Genomic DNA, 24,511 nt, shown 5'->3' with positions numbered 1-24,511 from the left:
TCCCAAAGTGTTATCAATAGGAGGAAAAGATCTGTAGAGTGTAGAGGAAGAACAAATGGAGCAGCTGTAGCCTTCTGATACCATCAGAAGCAGGGCAAGATGTCAGCAGCACAGCCTCTCCTCTAGGGACTGGGGGTGTTAATAAAACAGGGAGTTGAAATGTTGATAGCTCTCATTTCTCTCTCCCATTGGGCCAACCCTATGCCAGCCCACCATGAGGTGCAAGGGGCTTTCCAGAGTGACCACGGTGCACAGCTGCCTTAGCAGAAGCAGAGAGCAGTTGCTATCACTACCCCCTTCTAGGCCTCTAGAATTCCTCACAGGGCTCAGTCACATTGTGTACATGGGATTTTTCATAGGCTCTCCAGAAAGGTGGGATTGTGCCCGCCTCCCCTGTGATTCTATAATCACCTGCACGTGCTGTTTCTCCTAGACACCAGAACACGGGTCTTCTGCTTCTCCACATGAGGCCTAGTGACTCAGCAAGACCATGTCCGATATCCCAGAAGGTAAGTGACATGGGCAGATCAAAAGCTTTACCTCAATAATGGTAATAATGGTGGTGAGCTGTATAATCCATACAATACCTCTATGCAACTCCACTCCCCTCCTACATTTGTAACGTTTCTCCGTAGGGAAGAGATCAGGGAACAAAACTCTGGGAATGGATCACAGTTCTGCCTTCCGTGGGTTTGCCGTCAAAAGTGAGACATATAAATACCTATAAAAGTGTAAAATTATTAGTTTATGGAGACAAATAAAACTGTATAAAGGAAAAAGTGAAATTAATGAGAACAACAGAAGCTGGGTGTGTTTGTCAGAGGAAACTGCCAGTCATGTCCACATTGACCCTGCATTTATTTCTTTATTCAAAAAAAGTGAACCATTGTTTTATTCGAAAAAATGTATCGGATACCGACTGTGTTTCTCTGTCTCAGTATGTGTGTGTAACCACGTAACCACCACCGCTGTCACAAAGACCAAAAGACAGACTCTTCCCTAGGCGTAAACAAAAGCCAGCATGAGGGAATGTGAGATACATGGTCATCAAATAGCCCAGAAGAGTGGGCCATTCTGAGTGTCCCAAAAGGACTTTGAAGAATCAGTAGAAGTTGAACAGGCTGGATGCAAAGGGAACCCCAGGAAGACGCATATACGAAAGTACAGCACCATGAAATAGCAACAGCATGTTCAGGTAACCAGAAGCACTAAGAAACTGAACACCAATTCTTCAACACCACCCCACCTCTTCTGAGTCAGTTCTACTCCAAGGGATGCCTCCTCTCTTTATTCTCTTCCAGCCTAATTAACAATCAAGAAACATATATTGATGGGAACGCAAGCTGGTGCAACTACTCTGGAAAACAGTATGGAGGTTCCTCAAAAGACTAAAAATAGAACTACGCTACGAGCCAGTAATTGCACTACTAGGCATTTATCCAAGGGATACAGGTGTGCTGTTTCGAGGGGACACATGCACCCCCATGTTTATATCAGCACTATCAACAATAGCCGAAGTATGGAAAGAGCTAAAATGTCCATTGATACATGAATGGATAAAGAAGATGTGGTATATATATGTACAATGGAGTATTACTCAGCAATCAAAAAGAATGAAATCTTGCCATTTGCAACTACGTGGCTGGAACTGGAGGGTATTATGCTAAGTGAAATTAGTCAGAGAAAGACAAAAATCCTATGACTTCATTCATATGAGGACTTTAAGAGACGAAACAGATGAACGTAAGGGAAGGGAAACAAAAATAATATAAAAACAGGGAGGCGGACAAAACAGAAGAGACTTATAAATATGGAGAACAAACTGAGGGTTGCTGGAGGGGTTGTGGGAGGGGGGATGGGCTAAATGGGTAAGGAGCACTAAGGAATCTACTCCTGAAATCATTGTTGCACTATATGCTAACTAACTTGGGTGTAAATTTTTAAAAAATTAAATTTAAAAAAAAAAGAGAAACATATATTGAGTACCTACTGTATAGCAGGCATAACACAGTGAGGAATCCCTACAAGAAGAATTCAAAGGTACATGAAATAACAGCCCCCATCCATCAGGACCCCAGCACAAGGAGCCTGTTCCCAGCAGAGTGAGCTTGCATGAATTTGGAAGGAGCCCTGAACAGAGGCCGATGTGGTCCAAGCTTGAGTGCGGCTGACAGACACACGGCTTCCCCGGGCAACTTCCTGCAGGGGCACACCAACCACTCCCCGGCCGGCCTACCCCACCACCTTCCCAGCTTCATCTTCGCAGGAAGCAAGAAACCGCAACCTAGCCAGCTCTTTCTTCCCCAGCCTAGGTCTGTTCTCCACCTCCAGCTGCTTGTCCCGTACAAGATGCCTTCCAGAAGCACCCTGCTTTCCTCTACCCCTTTTTCCTATCTACTCACTAGGTTTGTCAGGGATCCCAACCACTGGGTGCTGCCCAGCCCAGGCATTACAAAAACAGGTTAATCTCACCTGAGTTCAGATCCAAGCCTTGCCAGCTGCCGGCTGGGGCAAGCTACTAACCAGTGATTTGCCGCCGCCTCGTTTGCCAAAGGGAAATTGGTCTTACAGTATTTATCCACTCTGTTGAGAGTATTAAATGTGATCCATTTGTGTAAAGTGTCCAGAACGGTGCCTGTCGCAGAGTAGCCATCTAAAATTACCAGTTTGTTTCTTCTCTTTCCTCCTCGGCATGCCCCAAGACACGGACAGTTCAAATCTAGCCACCCTCTGTGCCCCACTGTGGGTAGCTTGTATTGGCCGCAAGAAGCCACCCCAGTGAGCCATTCCCCAGAAAGCTTTAGTGATTCCTCCCAGGATCAATTTCCCCAGGGAGAGATGACTACACTCTATGTAATGCATTATCTACCAACGTTTCTGTGTTGACGGCCTTCAGAATTCCTGTCTCAGTTCAGTTGTTCTGCCCGGTTAGAAGGAATGTGCTGTGTCCACTTCTGAGCTACGTTAAGAGCAGTCCTACCCTGTCTCTGCACCTGAGAGAATAACGTGAAGTGTTTGCTTTGGCAGCACATATACTAAAATTGGAAAATAATATTAAATAAAGAAAACCAGCGTGCTCATTGTTTTCATTTGGGTTACATGTCAGAATACCTCTAATTAGGTATCCAGTCCTGAGAACACTGTCAGCCCCACAGCACTGGGTGCATGGGTGCCCTAGAAAACAGCCTTTCTCGTGCATCCCATACTCTGTACCAACGTTCCTGTTCACGTTCCACATGCGGGTCAACTCGGATTTTTAACCCCAAGCATGGTTGTTGATTTTTGTCAACTGGGCCCCGGAAGAGACGGGATGCTATGACTAAGACACCGAGTGATGGTGGGTCCTGACTGAAAGACTCACCCCTAGGAAGCCTAGGATGGGGCGGCAGGGTAGTCAACCACGTGTGACAAATGGATAGGTTAGTAAAGATAAAGGGCAGGCCCATGCTTCTGAACACATTTGACTGGAAAACAAAGCTTTGATGATGAAGGACAGCAAGGACTGTAGGTAGAGTTGCTGAGAGAACAAATCAGGTCCTGTGACCGAGATCAGGTGGTTCAGGCAATAAAATCCATGAGCTCCTGCTGTAGAGCATGCCTTTCAAATGAAGGCTGAAGGGCCTTGGTTTCACATGCACAACTCTTTAAATCCATCAAGCTCATCTGGACATTATTCTCTAACCCCATCCTCTGATCCCCAAGTCCTACCGTGGGGTAAGGAGTATTAGAGGTTTTTTCAGATTTGCCTTGTGGAAATATGCAACGTACAGGACATGTTTAAGACAGAAAGCAAGTGTCTAGATCGCCCCTAGGAAGCCTAGGATGGGGTGGCAGGGTAGACAGCAACGAGTAAGGCATCCAGGAGCCAGGTTGAAATTGAAATAGGCATCCTGGTCAGGGAAGAACCAGGTCTCTGGTTAAAAAGAAGTCAAATTAATGGCTATACATATTGTAGAAACCTACCAGCTGAGCCAGGTGCAAGCTGGAAGTAGAGTTGATGATCATGTTTGCAGACGTGCTCGTAAAAGATGAGATTGGGTCAGTTCTGTTGAGATACTGATGTCAAAAAAGCAGAGTACTAACCTTTGGGCAATGGTCTGGGCAACCGGAAGCAAAGAGAGAGAAAAAAAAATGTGATCAGAAAGAAGGAGTAAAACAGCACACAACAGTATGATAAACCGTACATTTAAAAGGTTATTATTCCAAATCGAAAATGTAATTGCTTTTAGCTCGTGAGAACCAGAACCGCTGATCTCACCACTTAAATTGTTTCATTTTAGGTGTTCCAAATAGCTGTTGGCTGTAATCCTCGTAAATACATTGCTGTTAAAGGGCAAGTATATTTGCATTTGACCTGTCTTACTCTTTGCATTTTAAAACAAATGGTGAACTACACGGTAATTACTGGTGGTGCTATTAGCCTGATGACTGACATGTTCTTTATGAAATCCAAAGTTGAATTGGCATTGGTGTCCAAAACTTGAATTGACAGTTTGTCCAAACCAAATTTGTGTGAACTTTTTGCCAAGTCAAACCTTACATCTGAATCGCACAAACAGATAGAAAGAATTAACCTCTTTCCCTATTACCAGCATTTTTCTCCGCCTTCCCTTTTAATAATCCAGTTCCCAGCTTTCACCATCACCTCTTCTCAGCTCTTCAGGCTCACTTCCCAGGGAAGGGAGAAGCAGAAACACTTAGGTCTACTTTTTGTCCTACTCAAATCAGTCATGATCTCATCTCTGTCAGAGAATCGCTTACATCCACATCAGAGAAGCCTCAGTTTCCTGCACCATTTTCCATGGGACATTTTTTTAGAGCAAACCTCACAGAACCGTCAGTGCTTCCTCCAGAGAACCCCAGGGTTCTCTAATTGATCTTACTGTGGTTCATGATGAAGCACGCTGGATTTTGTCATCCACTTGCCAAAGCTCTCTTCTGTGTGGGCGAGACTCGAGGTCAGCAAGCACAGTACATTCAGCTGAGATAAAGGTGCACTTGAGACGAGAAGGTCTCCTGTGCTTAGGAGTGGGGGAGAGTGGGGGACCAGGGGTTCTTATGCAAGTCTATTTGTGAAACGACTTGCTCTCATCCAAACAATTGTCTATTCACCTGCCATTCCAATAACCTTTGGAGTGTGGAATTGTGATAATCGGTTGCTGGCTTGGTGATTAAGTATTCTTATTTAATTCAGCAAGGAATTTGCATTTTCCATAACTCCTGTTCCAGGAAACACGAAGGCTAACTGATTTATACAGCATAGAGCATCCTGCTTCTGGGATGGTCCACATCCTTGCTTCTTAGAGAATGGTCAGTGGACCAGCACTGGCATCATGGGGCATTATTAGAAATGCAGAATCTGTGACCTACTCCCACTCCTGCTGAGACAGAACCTCTATTTTAACTAAATTTCCGGGAGATTAGCAAGAGCATTAAAATTTGAGAATAACTGCTGTCCTGTTTCCCAGGACTACTGCACACAGTAGCCGTGCCTGCAGATTTCTTTCTTCAGTGAAATGCAGCTTGAATCAGTCTGTTCTGGGAGGGTATGCATGGCGATTGTCAGATAGCTGGTTGTTCACCAGACCTATCTGGAAAGCATGTTTGAAAAACATAGATTTCAGTACCTTATTCCAGGCCTCTTAGTCAATGACTAAGAATGACTGCAACCCGAAAAATGACCCTCCGATCTTAAATTCAGGATGTGATAGGCCTAAAGTTTTCACAGTCATGAAAGGAGACCTATGGAGTTCAAGGTGCCCATGACAGGAGAAATGTCCATGATGGAGGGCATCTCATGGGGTCTGTTTTGAGTTTCAGGGTGGGAGATGGTGTAGACTTCCAATATCTCTCTAAACACAGTGGTGATTTGAGTCACTCCCTTGCTGGAAGTAGCCAGCAAAAATGGTCAAATGAATAATTTAACTTACTGAAAAATTTATCACTTTATAGACCATGATAGCCTTATGTCTGCATGAGTCCTAACTGGAAATTATGTGAATCCTTAAAGTAGCTCCTTACCTGTACAACTGAGTCTCCAGTAACAACTAGGAGTCTGTGTTTAATATATATATACATATATATATATATATATATATACATGTATATATATATGGAAGAAAATAGTCCAAAGAAATTTATCTTATTTTGATAGATTTTCAATGAATTCTTCACATGTATCAAATATATATAAATCAATATATTTCAAATTCTGATGTCCTCAGAAACATTTATGAAGCTGATTTTTTTAAATAGAAATGCGAGCGCCACACACCAACCCCAGGATTCTAATTCAGTAAGTGACAATTCTGTGATACTCTCAAGTCTGAGAATCACTGAGTTAAATGATTAAATGTCTGTTAAGTATATAAGGGATGATAATATTACAACTTCATTATGTTTTATTTTTTGTAGATTTAATAAAAAAGAATGTCTTCAGCATGATTTCTTTTACCATATTGAAAAGTAAGAAATAGTTTTAACATAAGCACTGAGTCTTATATTAATATAACACCAATAATTTAGAATCAAGTAGTATTAATTCCTATTAACATCAATCTTTCCTAAAATATGCATTCTAAAATATGCATTCATTGCTACGAATTTACCTCTAGGCACTGCTTTTGCTGCAACTCACAAATTTTGATAAGTTGTGTTTTCATTTTCATGAAATGTTCAAAATGTTTTAAAATTTCTCTTAAGATTTCTTCTTTGACCCATAAGTTATTTAGAAGTGTGTTATTTAATCTCCACACATTTGGGGAGTATTTTGTAATTATGTTTATTTATTTAACTTTTGTAATACCTCCTTACCTGAACAAAGTAATGGTTTTGATTTTTAAGTTTGAAAAGAAGAAAGAAAAATAAGTAATGAAAAATGATTCTTTTTTTACAGGTCATATTTGAGGAATAAACCATCTAAAAACTTGGTAAGAAAACTATAATTTTATCAATCAGACAAATATAGAAAATACTAAATCATTTTTCCTTTTCTAGCGAGTAAAATATAATTGGAAAGAATATGGCTGCCCATTGAGACTTGATTTTCGAGAAAAGTTTCACCCTTTGGTTCAATTGTAAGTATATTCTTACTAAAATTTTTACTTACTTTGAAAGTTTCAAAATGAAAGTATGAAAACAAAGCTAATTAATTATGCACTTAATAATAAATATTTTGAGCACCCAATATATGCAACTCTAGGTTTTCAATACTAGTTATACAAAGTTGGACTACCCATGGTGCTTGCCTGTTGAGAGAGCTTGTAATTTCACCGCTGAGACATAGTGGATAAGATAACTGAGGCTCTTCTCAGGCATGCAGGTGATCTCTTCACCCTTGCTTTATTCTCTCTATATCTCTCCCCAAGCTCTTACCAGCACCCCTGCCTGTTTGATAGGAATTACCTTCCCCGGGTGACATATGACTGTTCTGTCCATGGGCCAACAATAACTGAAAGGTTGCAAGGAAAGAAACTAGATTGCTGATAAGGGCTGGTACATTGGGGAGATTTCAAAAATATTATCTCTAACTTAATTCTTAAAAATAATATTTTATAATGAGAAGAAAACGCTATTAGGAAGGCTTTTGCATGTAGTTTTATATTACTTTGCTTGTATCTTTGATTTTATTCTTGATTGATGATTATAAGTAGGTTCCACACACAACATGGAGCTCAAAATCATGACCCTGAGATCAAGACCTGAGCTGATATCAAGAGTCTGACTCTTAACCAACTGAGTCACCCAGGGACCCCATGATTATAGCAGTTACACAGCTTGTTGCAAAACTTAAAATAGAAAAATATAAGAGCTAAATGACCCATTTCTTAATTTTTTTTTTGTTATTATAAACAAAATGGTGGTGAATATCCACTTACATACATGTTTGGACACCAGTCCAGATATGCCATCAGGAAAAATTACTGGAAATGAAATTCTTATGTGTAAAATATCAAAATTTTAGTCAAGGTTTCCAGCTTTAGAGTTTACAGGACCTCTCAGGCTAGAGACAATTTCTGAGATCTCTCAGGTGGTAGGTATGACATAGTGAATCAGGTGCTCTGATTTAATTTTGCTATGGGAGCTGTCCTTATTGGGACCCAGAAGTCCTCTGCCATCATGTCCTGCCCACCACTCCTCACCCATGGCAGTTCTAAGATTCTGTGCTGTACCCTCTACATCATTGTCCTACAGTCCCTCTGTCCTGGGTCCTCTGAGCTATCAGGCCGTTCTGCTATCTTCTTAAGTTTTGTTCTTCTACACATCTAGTGATGCCACTGCTTTTCCTGAGAACCCTTGAAACCCCTTCCACCACTGAGGCCTCATTTTTCTCTTTGTTTGTTTTGCTTTGTTTTTTTTAAGTTTTTATTTTAATTCCAGTTAGTTAACATATTGTTACATTAGTTTCAGGTGTACAATATAGTAAGTCAATAGTTCCATACATCACCCTGTGCTCATTATGACAAGTGCACTCCTTAATCCCCATCACCTATATCACCCATTCCCTCCACCCCCATACCCTCTGGTAGCCATCAGATTGTACTCTATAATTAGGAGTCTGTTTGTTGATTTGTCTCTCTCTCTTTTTTTCCCTTTCTCATTTGTTTTGGTTTTTAAACTCTACATATCAGTGAGATTATATGGTATCTGTCTTTCTCTGATTGACTTATTTCAGTTAGCATTATACTCTCTAGTTCCATCCATGTCATTGCAAATGGCAAGAGTTCATTCTTTTTCATGGCTGAATAATACTCCATTTACACACACACAATGGAATATTACTCAGCCATCTAAAAGAATGAAATCTTGCCATTTTCAACAACATGGATGGAGCTAGAATGTATTATCCTAAGCAAAATAAGTCAATCAGAGAAAGACAAATATATGATTTCACTCATATGTGGAATATAAGAAGCAAAACAAATGAACATATGGGAAGGTGGGGAGAGAAGAAATGGAAACAAACCATAAGAGACTTAATGATAGGGAACAAACTGAGGGTTGATGGAGGGAGGATGGTGGGAGATGGACTAGATGGGTGATAGGTACTAAGGAGGGCACTTGTTGTGATGAGCACTGGGTGTTGTATGTAAGTGAAGAATCACTAAATTCTACTTCTGAAACCAATATTGCACGGTATATTAACTAACTAAAATTTTTTTTAAATGAAGAAATAATGCTTGGTAGAATTCACCTGTGTAGCCATCTGGTCCTGGACTTCTGTTTTGGGGGGGAATATTTTGATTACTGACTCAAATTCTTTGCTGATTATTCATCTGCTCAAATTTTCTATTTCCTCCTGTTTCAGTTTTGGTAGTTTGTACATTTCCAGGCATTTGTTCATTTCTTCTAGGTTGTCCAATTTTTTGCCGTTATGGTTTTTTCATAATATTCTCTTATAATTGTTTGTATTTCTGTGGTGTTGGTTGTTATTTCTCCTCTCTTGTTTATGATTTTATTTATTTGGGTCCTTTCCTGCTCGCTTTCTCTCTCTCTCTCTCTCTCTCTCTCTCTCTCTCTCTCTTTGAGAAGTCTGGCCACAGGTTTTCCAATTTTATTGATTTTTTGAAAGAACCAGCTTTTGGTTTCATTGAACTGTTCTATTGGTTTGTCAGTTTCTATAACACTTATTTATGCTCTAACCTTTATTATTTCCTTTCTTCTGCTGGTTTAAGGTTTTGTTGTCTTATTCTAGCTTATTTAGGTGCAAGGTTAGGTTGTTTATTTGAGATTTTTCTTGCTTCTTGAAGTAGGCCTATATTGGTATATACTTCCCTCTTAGGACCACTTTTGCTGCATCCCAGAGGTTTTCAGCCATTGTGTTTTCATTGTCATATGTTTCCATGTACTTTTTTATTTTTTCTTTGATTTCTTGTTGACCCACTCATTGTTTAGTAGCATGTTCTTTAACCTCCATATATTGTGCTCTTTCCAGATTTTTTCTTGTGGTTGACTCCTAGTTTCATAGCATTGTGGTCAGAAAAGATGCATGTATGACTTCAATTTCTTGAATTTGTTAAGATTTGTTTTATGGATTAATATGTGATCTATTCTGCAGAATGTTCTGAGTGCACTTGAAAAGAATGTGTATTCTGCTGTTTTAGGATGGAAGGTCCTGAATATATCTGTTAAATCCATGTGGTCCAGTGTGTCATTCAGAGCCATTGTTTCCTTGTTGATGTCCTATATAGATGATCTGTCCATGGATGTAAGTGGGTTGTTAAAGTCCCCTACTATTATTGTATTATTATCAATTAGTTCCTTTATGTTTGTTATTAACTTTTTTATCCATTTGGGTGCTTTGATGTTTGGTGCATAAATATTTACAATTGTTGTATCTTCTTGTATTGTCCCCTTTATTATTATATAGTATCCTTCTTTGTCTCTTGTTACAGTCTTTGTTTAAAGTCTAGTTTTTCCAATAAAAGTATTGCTAGTCCAGCTTTCTTTTGATGTCCATTTGCATGATAAATGTTTCTCCATCCCCTCACTTTCAATCTGCAGGTGTCTTTTGGTCTAAAATGAGTCTCTTGTAAGCAACATATAGATAGCTCTTGTTTTGTTTTTGGTGGGTTTTTTTAAGTTTATTTATTTTGAGAGAGAGAGCGAGCACGTAAACAGGGGAGGGGCAGAGAGAGAATCCCAAACAGGCTTAATGCTGTCAATGCAGAGCCCAACATGGGGCTCGATCTCACAAACTGTGAGATCATGACCTGAGCAGAAATCAAGAGTCAGGCACTTAACTGACTGAGCCACCCAGGTGCCCCAAAAATGAGTCTTGTTTTTTTGTCCTTTCTGTCACCCTATGTCTTTTGATTAGAGTGTTTAATCCATTCAAAGTAATTATTGATGGGTATAAACTGACTGCCATTTTATCACTTGGTTTATTACTTAGCTGTTTCTGAAGATCTTCTCTGATCCTTTCTTGTCTTTCTCTCACGTTTTGTTGATTTTCTTTAGTGATATATTTGCATTTCTTTCTCTTTAGTCTTTGCATACATATTAACAGTTTTTGGTATATGGTTACCATCAGGTTTGTATATAACCTCATCTGCATGCAGCAGTCTATATTAAGTTCGTGGTCATTTAAGTTTGAAACCACTCTTTTTGCCTCTTGTACCTATATTTTAGGTATATGTTATTATGTTTTACATCCTTTTTTGTGTGAGTTCCTTGACTTACTTTTTTTTTTTTTACAGAATTACTCATTTCTTTTGTGTTCCTTACCTCTCTTGTTTTCTATATTTAGTAGCGGAATCTGTTCTACCAGTCTTCAGATAACTCTCTGGTTTATTGATTTGGATGTGGGTGATGTCTAGTTGAAAATGTGGGATGGGATGAGTTCAGGGTCCTCCTATTATGCCATCTTCCCAGGCTCCTTGTTTTTTTTTGTTTTTTGTTTAATGCAGTACCTAATCCCCCAGTGGTACATAATCTTAATGTTCTCTCCCAGAGAAGTGTACTCTTCAATTCATTATTATTAAACATCTTTGAACATTTTACTCTGGTAGGCAATGGGAATTCAAAGATAAATAAGATAGGATTTCTGTTCCCAGGGCTCAAGAGCCTGATGAATTAGATAAACATATGATCTGATATGGAATAATAAAAAGGAAACTCAAAAGAAAAGAATCCAACCCAGCTGCGGAAGGGAGATGGGCTTTGGGAAATATTTCCAGAATAACTTGCATTTGAGCTAGTCACTGAGTCTTAAAGGATAATGAATATTTAGCTGAAGGCAGGGAGGGAAAAAGGGAAGTGGGGAAGGTGATAATGGACTCCACCAGGGAGCCTTTCAAGAAAAAATGATGGTGAGGAAGAAAATGCACAGTTCCAACAGTAAAATGCTGTTGGGGTATTAAGTGAGGCAGTAAGTGTCAAGCCAAGAGGCCGGGAAACTAGCTAGGTGGAGTCTACCTTGTGAAAGACTTTCTGTCCATTCTATGGTAGAGTGGCATGATCAAATATGTGCCTTAACTAGTTCTCTCTGGGAGAAGTGTAGAAGATGACCTTCAGGAAAGCAAGTCTAAGTAGGGAGACCAGGTAGTAAACTATATTGGTAGTACCAATGGAGGAAAATTGGTACTCCAGTTGGTACCTCCAATGGTAGTTCCATGGAGGAAAAAAACAAGTGATTAAAATAGCAGCAAGGACAAAGAAGAGGAATTATTTATGAGAAAAATGAGGGATTGTAATACACAGGGCTTAATAATTGATTGATAATTGATAGAAGAAAAGAGAGAATGAGGAAGACGAACGAGTCCCAGTGACCTCAATTAGAAGAGGTCTCCACAAACTTCTACCACCTTACCTACTCATCTGCAAACATCCGTCCCCTTGAACTCTGTCTTCCTATCATCATAAGTGAACTATATGTACATGTAAGGCCTCTCTCTCCATCTGTGAACTGGATCCCCACCTGCTTTCCTAATTCAGAACACTGCTTCCGAAACTGCCCCCTCCTTCTCCGGCATCATCGACTTTTCCCTCTTGACTGTATCATCAAAGAAACCTGCAGTTCTAATGTCATCAAAAACCAAAACACAACAAGACCCTCCCTTGACCCCACTACCTCTTCAGCTACCATACTCACCGTGACTAACTCTCCTCCTGTCCCCCAGCCCCTCTCAGTGAGGATTCTACCAGCACCACACCACTGGCACTGCTAGCTAGTGTCACCGGTGGCCTCCATATTGGTACACCCAGTGCTCAGCCCACAGGACTCACCCTACCTGACCTCGTTGGCAAGAATTGCATAGCTGGTCACTCTCTCCCAATTGAAACGTTTTCTTCACTTGGCTTCACATTCTACTCTTCCTGCTACCTCACGGTGTCTTACCATAAACCGAGTGCAAAGGACGCGTGGTGGAAATGTGTGCTTATGGTGTCTTTATGTACAGATTTTTCAAATTGTGGTAAAATACACATAACAAAACATAGTGAACATTTGGATGTATACGTTGTACGGTCAGCCAGTGCAATACTGCTCAGCAGTGAAAATGAATGACTAACATGGTTGTAAGAGGGAATCGGACAGTTAGCCACGAAGCTCGGGTTGGGTAGGGAAGGAAGAGTAGCCAGGAGGGAGCTGCTGATGAGGAAAAGAGATCAAGAGACTGGAAACTTCTATGGATTCATCTCAAAACCTAATATTGAATGTCGGGCGGGGGGGCGGGGGGAGGAAGTTGCCAAAATATACTTGCAGTGTAACCTCATGTATGTATATTTGCAAACCCACAAAGCAACACTATATATGATTTATGGATATATTTATGTATAAGTAAAGTTTAAAACCTGGATGGGAATGATATATAACAACTTTCACATTATTCTCTGTGTTCTGCATGTTTGAAATATTTTCTAATTAAAATGAAATAAGCTATAGGAGCCAAGTCCATGAAGAAAACTGGGGAAGTAGCATCAAAGGCCCAGGTGGCAATGTTGAAAGAAGAATAATTCATCCTCTGAGACTTGGGGGGAAGGAGTAAAAAAAAATTTTTTATTTTTATTTTTGATGTTTATTTATTTTTGAGAGAGATAGAGACAGAGTGCAAGAGGGGAAGGACCAGAGAGGGGGAGACACAGAGTCGGAAGCAGGCTCCAGGCCCCAAGGTGTCAGCACAGAGCCTGATGTGGGGCTCGAACTCACAGACGTGAGATCATGACCTGAGCCAAAGTCGGACGCTTAACCGACTGAGCCACCCAGGCGCCCCGGAAGGAGTAAAATTAAATGTAGAAAGCGACTGGTTTGGAAATAGGAGTGTGGGAGTGAAGAGAAGTCATGTCTGACAGCCTCAATTTACCTCCATGAAAGAGAAAGGACGCTGTGTAAACGGGGCGCCCTGAGGGGTTGAGGAGGGGCTTTGAGGACAATGTCAGGGGTCACCGAGGGTAATGTGAGACGGTCTGGCTAAGGCGACCCATAGAAAGATGATCAGACAACACCGAAGGCACAATTGAGTTGACGCCACAAGTGGGTTCAATCCCACATATTTGAATTTCTCAAGTGACATGTGCCTGAATGTGGAAGGCACAGTGTGACGTCCAAGACTGGGGTGAGATGTTGGAGGCAGGGCCAGAACAAGTGAATGAATCCAGGATGCTGGGCAGGGAGGAAACTGCCTGGAGGAGGAAAGCAGAGAGGGGTCAGGATTGGAAGTCTGGTGAGGTCAAGGGGCAGATGAGAGTCTGCGAGGGGTGAAGGAGGCGGGGCCAGAGTGCAGACAGCAGCAAACCCTACTTTGGACCACGTGGCGGCACGTTTGTCTTGGGGTTTCTTATTTACGTGTCTGAGCACCAGGACTCACTTGATAGAGCATGCTGCTTCCAATTCATTCTCCTGGGATAATTAACCCAGCTATTAAAGCACCACAAAACAGAAAATAAAAGACATGACACCGTGAGCTGAGTGGCCGTGCAGGACTGAAAACATATGCATCCAGTGGATCCACGGAGAGGTCTCTCCTTCCGAATTCCAAAAGGGGAACTGTCACAGTGAAGTTACAAGTTGTAGGGAAGTTAGTTGCCAAGTAAAGACATTTCCGAATTTCTCAGGTTTCATTGGTATCATATCTTATTAATGAACATTAATGAAAATAAGCCATGCTTACACGGGGAAGTATTTTTGTCCCCATATGCTCAGTGAAATCAATAAAACATCATCAAGGAGCATTATAAACCCGGGAAATATGGGGTCATGTAATTTATCCTTGTTGCCACTAGATGACGCTATAGCTTATTGGTTTTGTGAGTGTCAAACGACGTCTGCTCCCAGTTCAAGGAAAATCTTTTTTCTGAATTCAAATAAAAGGTATGGCTTTACAATTAGTCCTTAATAATTCAAGAATGTGATGGTTTTCAGAAGATGCAAACAAGCTGCACCTTCCGAATCTCCTAGAATGAGAGCTTTGCTAAAGCCTGGCCCAAATCTCCAAAACTGCATACCACATTAAATGTGTCACACACGTGTGTGCATTTTCCTGTGGAAGGAACTTTAGAGTTTAGAGTTCTCTGTGACCTTCCTCCTGTGCTGGGAAACAAGTCGACCACCACTACTCTAACCCCTAGCTAGTCACACCTGAGTTCATGTCTTTATGGTTCCTAAAAATGAATTAAGATGAAAATAAAGTAGCTTCTTCAGATACCACTTTCTGATACGTAAAAATCCCCTGCCCTGCTTGTGAATGGGACAACAGCTGGTTTTTCTAAGCAAGAATGGACGGTGTCAGGTTGTAGGACATACGGAGAGCCAGGTAGAGCGACCCGTGAAGTCAGGCAGAGTTGCGGGCAGTGGGTAGAGAAACACTGTCAAGGACCCTTGATCTTTTACGGATAAACACGGAGAGGGGAAACAAGAGAAAATATCAGACACTGGGGCAAGAGTCCCAGAGTCAGAGCCCAGAAGCAAGCGCCTGAACCAAAGTCCTAAGTGAAATTTTCATCCTGGGGGATGGGGGGTGGGGGGAGACATTCCCATTCAGAAAAACGGTCACTGACTGATGGAGAAGGAAGATGTGACCATGTTTGAAATGGCAGCAAGGTCTGGTACACACCAGTAACTTCACCAGTAACTGAACCTGAACTTTGGTCTCAAGCCCCTGTTTCCATACGGTACCAAAAAAAAATAATAAATAATAATAATGATCTTAACAATTTGAAGGAACATCCCTTTTGAAACACACTGAATTTGGAGTGAATACTCTAAGCTCAATGGGGCTTATGTCTCCAGTGCTGGCATCTGGGGGGTGGGCAACCTGTCCATGCTCGACTGTCTGCTGGGGTCTGCTGTGGGTAGAAGTCATCACGAGCTCTCTGGGCATGGGCCATGCATGACTGTGGCTCCTGGGAGCTGGTGACCACTTCTAGCTCTCGGCCCCATGAGAGCTCTCACTGCTGCTGCCCGTCCCCTGACACTCAGCCCTGTCCTCCAGCCGGGTCCTCCCGGGAGATCCAGAACATCTGCTCTCCTAGTGATTCCGTGCTTTAATTCGCTGGCACGCAACAGTCACCCAAAGAATTCATGTGGATTCAATGACACCAGGGGACCTTTGCTGTGCCCTTCCCCCTTCATCCCTGCAGTCTTTTTCCCTGCGACCAGCCAGCAGGGCAGGGCCTCACCTCCTCACTACGTGGTTCCCGTCAAACTGAAGAGCACTTAGGGCTCTGACTGTTGAAAAGGCGACATCATTCTCCTTTGTCACTATGAGGCTGATTTTGAGAGGTGAAGGAAACCTGTACAGTAGGTACAGTTGTTATTTTACAGATAAGTGAGGATGTCGAGGCTTCCAGAACATAAGTCACCTCCCTGGGGCTACAAGGCTGGCTGTTCAGGGATAAACACAGGACTGAAACGGAAACCCACCAGACAAGAAAGCTGCCACTCTTAACCCCTGTCGTCTACCCTCAACTACTATTGTTGTGCTTGTTGTCTCACGCAGATACAATGAAAATGGCTATGTTGAAGATGTGGAAGTCAATTTCATTGTGTGGGAAATACACGGCAGGAACGACTACAGCTTTAATAATACCATGAAGAAGGTATGGCATCTTTGAGTTGAAACAGACCTGAACGCGCAGGTAGACCTGTCGTCCTGTTTTAAATCTGTATATAAATTATCTAAGGGAAATAGAACCTGTAACACATGGGTAGAAAACACACACGACCTGTGTATTAAATTTTGTGAATACTGAAATTCATTCACAGGGAAAGAAGCCCTGGTCATAGTCACAGACTTAGGGGTGCCTGGGTGGCTCAGTTGGTTGAGCGTCCAACTCATAATTTCAGCTCCAGGTCATGATCCCAGGGCCATGGGATTGAGCCCTGCATGGGCTCTGCACTGGGTGTGGTGCCTGCTTGAGATTCTCTCTTCCTCCTGTCCCTCTGACCCACTCAAGCCCTCACCCACTCTCTCAGGGTGAGATGAGATGAGATGAGATGAGATGAGATGAGATGAGATGAGATGACATGAGATGAGATGAGATGACATGAGATGAGATACTCAGCCTCCTTGGTGACAACCCTCTCACTCTGCAGGCCTTGGCAGGAAGACCTTACCCCTCCTGGCCACCACACTTCACTCCCCTATGCGGCCTTCTACCCTTAGGGCCTCCCATCACAATGGAGCCTCCCCAGAAGTCACCAGCATTGATTCCTGCTTTTCCCCAGAGATCTCAAGCTCAAAGGCAGGGATGACTCCTTCCAAAGGAACTTTCTCATCTGTCAGAGACCTTAATTCTCCAAGAAGGAGAACCCACCCAGATAGCAGCCAAGAGACAATGAGTTCCACCTGCTACCCCTCCAGAATGTCGCAAGAACAAACTGTCTTTCAATTATGTGGCCGAACAAATCCATCCCACCATGTTCCTCCTATACTTGTCCAGCACCCAAAATGTGATTCCTTCCCAACTACCCTCTCCCCACAGTCTCATCCCTAAACTATTCCATTCTTCTTATGCCTGGGTCCAGATTCCCTGGCCCCCATTCCTCTCCACCTTCTCAAACCTTTCTAATATACCCTGGAGTTAAATGCCCCTTGACCCTTCTTCAGTAGACATTCCTCAGAGAATATAATTTTCCCTGTTTTTCTCTCAAACCAAGGGTTCTCTTTCTCTCTCCCCAAAGTACTTCAGGATAAGCTGCGGAACTAAAGCCCTCCCTAATCCACAGTATCATGGCCAGATCAATAATCCCCTCACCCTAATTCAAGTGTCATTTGTTTAAGGCCCCTGTCATCCAGGTGTCACATACCCCATCCCTGGCTGTTGCTGTCATTTGCTCAGAACTTGGTGAGTGTTCCTCATGGCCTAAAAACAGTCACAGTTGACTCCTGACTGTGGCCAGCCATCACATGGGGCTATTGCTGGGGAGAAGCTTTCTAAATGGGGATGACGTTTCCCAGCCCTGTTTGCGTCTGGGTGGGGCCACATGACTGGTTCTCACCTCCGGGGAATGAGCAGAAGCGATATGTGTCACGTGCAGGCTGAAGTGCTAAAGAAGGGGTCGCATGAACCTCCATGCATCCGACCTTCCTCCACATGTCAGTCTATTGCAGCAACAATTAAAGACAGAATAGATACAAGCTGGGTAAGAAGGGACCGGTGAAGGGAACCTTCAAAGAGCCACTGGACAGAAAAGCCACTCCACTGCTTGAGAAGAGTCATCCATAGGAACCCTCTCACCAGGGGCATCTGCACCGGACTGTGTGTGAGCAGGAATTGAACTTGAATGCGTAAAGGCCCTGAGGGTTGGGGTTTATTGCAGCACAGCTGAGCCTGCCTTGACCAATGCCAGTCCCCTTGTTATAATTACATTTACATTCAAACACTCCGGGGGCGCCTGGGTGGCTCAGTCGGTTAAACGTCCAACTCTTGATTTCAGCTCAGGTTATGATCTCACAGCTTCATGAGATCAAGCCCCACATTGGGCTCTGCGCTGGCAGCATGGAGCCTGCTTGAGATTCTCCTTCTCTCTCTGCCTCTTCCCTGCTTGCACTCTGTCTCTTTTTCTCAAAAATAAATAATAAATGAAAAACTTAGTAGATAGATTTGGAAGATGACGGCGTAGGAGGACGCTGGGCTCACCTCGTCCTGCTGATCACTTAGATTCCACCCACACCTGCCTAAATCACCCAGAAAACGGCCAGAAGACTAGCAGAACGGAGTCTCCGGAGCCAAGCGTAGACGAGAGGCCCACGGAAGAGGGGAGGAAGGGAGGAGAGGCGGTGCGCGCTGCACGGACTGGCGGGAGGGAGCCGGGGCGGTAGAGGGGCAGCCCTCCTGGCAAGGCAGAGCCGCTGAGACTGGCTGACAAAAGCGGAGGGGCCGGACTGCATGGGTTCTGACAGCCAGTGGGACTTAACGTCTGGAATGTTAAAAGTCAACAGCTCTGCTCAGAGAGCGGGAGGGTGAGAGGACACCAGGAGGGAGAGGTGTTGAGCCCTGGAAGGCAGAGCTCAGCTCGGCGGGGAACAAAGGCGCTGGCCAGCACCATCTCCCTCTCCCATCCCCCAGCCGAAATCCCAAAGGGAACCAGTTCCCGAACTGCTTGCACTGCGAAAACACCCAACGACAGCGCTTCTGTGGATCCATCCGTCCGACGGGTCTGCCTCCCTCCTGGTGCTTCAGGGACCCTCCCGCAGGGGACCACCAAAGGCAAAGCGAGCTGAGCCTGCCCCTCCCGCCCCTGTGCATGTTGCGGATCCACCTCGGCTAATACGCCGTATCCCATAGAAGCAGCACCACAGGCCTGGCAGCGTGCAAGTAGCCCAGACAGGGGCCACACCACTCCACGGTGAGTCCTGCCCCTGGGAGGTGGGAAGATAAGGTACACACCAGTCTGACTGTAGCCCCAGCAGTGGGCTGGGTACAGATGTTGGGTCTGACTGCGGCCCCACCCACCAACACAAGTTACTCCAGACAGCACAGTGGAAGTGCCCTGCAGTTGGGCGCCACCCCAGGGACTACCCAAAATGACAAAACGGAAGAATTCTCCTCAAGAGAAACTCCAGGAAGTAGCGACAGCTAACGAATTGATCAAAAACGATTTAAGCAATATAACGGAACAAGAATTTACAGTAAGAGTTGAAAAATTAATTGCTGGGCTTGAAAAAAGTAGAGATGACAGCAGAGAATCTATTGCTACTGAGATCAAGAGACTGAGAAATAGTCATGAGGAGCTAAAAAATGCTATAAATGAGGTGCAAAATAAAATGGAGGCGACCGCAGCTCAGATTGAAGAGGCAGAGGACAGAATAGGTGGATTAGAAGATAAAATTATGGAAAAAGAGGAGGCTGAGAAAAAGAGAGACAAAAATCCAGGAGTATGAGGGGAGAATTAGAGAACTAAGTGCTGCAATCAAACAGAACAATATCCATATAATAGGAATTCCAGAAGAGGAAGAGAGAGAGAAAGGGGCTGAAGGTGTACTTGAACAAATCATAGCTGAGAACTTCCCTGATCTGGGGAAGGAAAAAGGCATTGAAATCCAAGAGGCACAGAGAACTCCCTTCAGAAGTAACTTGAATCAATCTGCACAACATATCATAGTGAAACTGGCAAAATACAAGGATAAAGAGAAAATTCTGAAAGCAGCTAGGGATAAACATGCTCTAACATATAAAGGGAGACTGATAAGACTATTGACAGACCTATCTACTGAAACGTGGCAGGCCAGAAAGGAATGGCAGGAAATCTTCAATGTGATGAACAGAAAAAATATACAGCTGAGAATCCTTTATCCAGCAAGTCTGTCATTCAGAATAGAAGGACAGATAAAGGTCTTCCCAAACAAACAAAAACTGAAGGAATTCATCACCACTAAACCAGCCCTACAAGAGATCCTAAGGGGATTCTGTGAGTGAAATGTTGCAAGGACGACAAAGTACCAGAGACATTACTACAAGCATGAAACCTACAGACATCACAATGACTCTAAACCCATATCTTTCTATAATAACACTGAATGTAAATGGACTAAATGCTCCAACCAAAAGACGCAGTGTATCAGAATGGATAAAAAAAAACAAGACCCATCTATTTGCTGTCTACAAGAGACTCATTTTAGACCTGAGGACACCTTCAGATTGAAAGTGAGGGGATGGAGAACTATCTATCATGCTACTTGAACTCAAAAGAAAGCTGGAGTAGCCAGACTTAGATCAGACAAACTAGACTTTAAATTAAAGGCTGTAACCAGAGATGAAGAAGGGAATTATATGATAATTACAAGGCCTATCCATCAGAAAGAGCTAACAATTATAAATGTCTATGCGCCGAATATGGGAGCCCCCAAATATATAAAACAATTAATCACAAACATAAGCAACCTTATTGATAAGAATGTGGTAATTGCAGGGGACTTTAATACTCCACTTACAACAATGGATAGATCATCTAGACACAGGATCAATAAAGAAACAAGAGCCCTGAATGATACACTGGATCAGATGGACTTGACAGGTATATTTAGAACTCTGCATCCCAAAGCAACAGAATATACTTTCTTCTCGAGTGCACATGGAACATTCTCCAAGATAGATCACATACTGGGTCACAAAACAGCCCTTCATAAGTTTACAAGAATTGAAATTATACCATGCATATTTCAGACCACAATGCTATGAAGCTTGAAATCAACCACAGGAAAAAGTCTGGAAAACCTCCAAAAGCATGGAGGTTAGAGAACACCCTACTAAAGCATGAATGGGTCAACCAGGCAATTAGAGAAGAAATTTGAAAATATATAGCAACAAATGAAAATGAAAAGACAACAATCCAAAAGCTTTGGGATGCAGCGAAGACAGTCCTGAGAGGAAAATACCTTGCAAGCCAGGCCTATCTCAAGAAACAAGAAAAATCCCAAATACAAAATATAACAGCACACCTAAAGGAAATAGAAGCAGAACAGCAAAGATACCCAAACCCAGCAGAAGAAGAGAAATAATAAAAATCAGAGCAGAAATAAACAATATAGAATCTAAAAAAAAAACTGTAGAACAGATCAATGAAACCAAGAGTTGGTTTTTTGAAAAAATAAACAAAATTGATAAACCTCTAGCCAGGCTTCTCAAAAAGAAAAGGGAGATGACCCAAATAGATAAAATCATGAATGAAAATGGAATTATTACAACCAATCCCTCAAAATACAAGCAATTATCAGGGAATACTATGAAAAATTATATGCCAACAAACTGGACAACCTGAAAGAAATGGACAAATTCCTAAACACCCACACACTTCCAAAACTCAAACAGGAAGAAATAGAAAGCTTGAATAACCAGCGAAGAAATTGAATCAGTTATCAAAAATCTCCCAACAAGTAAGAGTCCAGGACCAGATGGCTTCCCAGGGGAATTCTACCAGACATTTAAAGCAGAGATAATACCTATCCTTCTCAAGCTGTTCCAAAAAATAGAAAAGGAAGGAAAACTTCCAGACTCATTCTATGAAGCCAGCATTACTTTGATTCCTAAACCAGACAGAGACCTAGCAAGAAAAGAGAACTACAGGCCAATATCCCTGATGAATATGGATGCAAAAATTCTCAATAAGATACTAGCAAATCGAATTCAACAGCATATAAAAAGAATTATTCACCATGATCAAGTGGGATTCATTCCTGGGATGCAGGGCTGACTCAACATTTGCAAATCAATCAATGTGATACATCACATTAATAAAAGAAAAAATAAGAACCATATGATCCTGTCAATCGATGCAGAAAAAGCATTTGACAAAATTCAGCATCCTTTCTTAATAAAAACCCTTGAGAAAGTCGGGATACAAAAAACATACTTAAACATCATAAAAGCCATTTATGAAAAGCCCACAGCTAATATCATTCTCAATGGGGAAAAACTGAGAGCTTTCCCCCTGAGATCAGGAACACGACAGGGATGCCCACTCTCACCGCTGTTGTTTAACATAGTGTTGGAAGTTCTAGCATCAGCAATCAGACAACAAAAGGAAATCAAAGGCATCAAAATTGGCAAAGATGAAGTCAAGCTTTCGCTTTTTGCAGATGACATGATATCATACGTGGAAAATCCAATAGACTCCACCAAAAGTCTGCTAGAACTGATACATGAATTCAGCAAAGTTGCAGGATACAAAATCAATGTACAGAAATCAGTTGCATTCTTATACACTAATAATGAAGCAACAGAAAGACAAATAAAGAAACTGATCCCATTCACAATTGCACCAAGAAGCATAAAAAACCTAGGAATAAATCTAACCAAAGATGTAAAAGATCTGTATGCTGAAAACTATAGAAAGCTTATGAAGGAAATTGAAGAAGATACACAGAAATGGGAAACATTCCATGCTCATGGATTGGAAAAATAAATATTGTTAAAATGTCAATACTACCCAAAGCTATCTACACATTCAATGCAATCCCAATCAAAATTGCACCAGCATTCTTCTCGAAGCTAGAACAAGCAATCCTAAAATTTGTATGGAACCACAAAAGGCCCCGAATAGCCAAAGTAATTTTGAAGAAGACCAAAGCAGGAGGCATCACAATCCCAGACTTTAGCCTCTACTACAAAGCTGTAATCAAGACAGCATGGTATTGGCACAAAAACAGACACATAAACCAATGGAATAGAATAGAAACCCCAGAACTAGGAACCACAAAAGAATGGCCAACTAATCTTTGACAAAGCAGGAAAGAATATCCAATGGAAAAAATACGGTCTCTTTAACCAATGGTGCTGGGAGAACTGGACGGCATCATGCAGAAGGTTGAAACTAGACCACTTTCTTACACCATTCACAAAAATAAACTCAAAATGGATAAAGGACCTGAATGTGAGACACGAAACCATCAAAACCCTAAAGGAGAAAGCAGGAAAACAACCTCTCTGACCTCAGCCACAGCAATTTCTTACTTGACACATCCCCAAAGGCAAGGGAATTAAAAGCAAAAATGAACTATTGGGACCTCATGAAGATAAAAATCTTCTGCACAGCAAAGGAAACAATCAAAAAAACTAAAAGGCAACCAACGGAATGGGAAAAGATATTTGCAAATGACATATCGGACAAAGGGCTAGTTAATCCAAAAATCTATAAAGAGCTCACCAAACTCCACGCCTGAAAAACAAATAACCCAGTGAAAAAATGGGCAGAAAACATGAGTAGACACTTCTCTAAAGAAGACATCCAGATGGCCAACCAGCACATGAAAAGATGCTCAACGTCGCTCCTCATCAGGGAAACACAAATCAAAACCACACTCAGATACCACCTCACTCCAGTCAGAGTGGCTAAAATGAACAAACCAGGAGACTATAGATGCTGGCGAGGATGTGGAGAAACGGGAACCCTCTTGCACTGTTGGTGGGAATGCAAATTGGTGCAGCCACTCTGGAAAACAGTGTGGAGGTTCCTCAGAAAATTAAAAATAGACCTACCCTATGACCCAGCAATAGCACTGCTAGGAATTTACCCAAGGGATACAGGAGTACTGATGCATAGGGGCACTTGTACCCCAATGTTTATAGCAGCACTCTCAACAATAGCCAAATTATGGAAAGAGCCTAAATGTCCATCAACTGACGAATGGCTAAAGAAATTGTGGTTTATATACACAATGGAATACTATGTAGCAATGAGAAAGAATGAAACATGGCTTTTTGTAGCAACGTGGATGGAACTGGAGAGTGTTATGCTAAGTGAAATAAGTCATACAGAGAAAGACAGATACCATATGTTTTCACGCTTACGTGGATCCTGAGAAATGTAACAGAAGACCATGGGGGAGGGGAAGGAAGAAAAAAAGGTTAGAGAAGGAGGAAGCCAAACCGTAAGAGACTCTTAAAAACCTAGAACAAATTGAGGGTTGATGGGGGGTGGGAGGGAAAGGAGGGTCGGTGATGGGTATTGAGGAGGGCACCTGTTGGGATGAGCACTGGGTGTGGTATGGAAACCAATTTGACAATAAATTTCATATTTAAAAAAACCTTTAAATGCAAACACTCCGGTCTCTGACCTCAACCCCCAATTTTC

At 42.2% G+C, this 24,511-nt stretch overlaps 1 protein-coding gene across 4 annotated transcripts in view; it reads left to right on the top strand.

Moving 5' to 3' along the window:
- Positions 1-24,511, top strand: part of CATSPERE (catsper channel auxiliary subunit epsilon) — a 198,323-nt gene that overhangs the window by 156,514 nt on the left and 17,298 nt on the right. For all 4 annotated transcript variants that reach the window (XM_058701754.1, XM_058701752.1, XM_058701751.1 and 1 more), the window contains 6 exons: positions 434-509; positions 4,281-4,333; positions 6,415-6,465; positions 6,896-6,929; positions 6,997-7,076; positions 16,437-16,536. In XM_058701754.1, coding sequence (XP_058557737.1) covers positions 434-509; positions 4,281-4,333; positions 6,415-6,465; positions 6,896-6,929; positions 6,997-7,076; positions 16,437-16,536 — 394 coding nt within the window. The remainder of the gene's footprint in view (positions 1-433; positions 510-4,280; positions 4,334-6,414; positions 6,466-6,895; positions 6,930-6,996; positions 7,077-16,436; positions 16,537-24,511) is intronic.

Source organism: Neofelis nebulosa, chromosome 15 (assembly GCF_028018385.1).
Source record: "Neofelis nebulosa isolate mNeoNeb1 chromosome 15, mNeoNeb1.pri, whole genome shotgun sequence".
In the NCBI taxonomy this organism is placed as follows: Eukaryota; Metazoa; Chordata; class Mammalia; order Carnivora; family Felidae; genus Neofelis; species Neofelis nebulosa.
The sequence above is the reverse complement of the archived record's forward strand: the minus strand, read 5'-3'. Positions and strand labels throughout refer to the sequence as shown.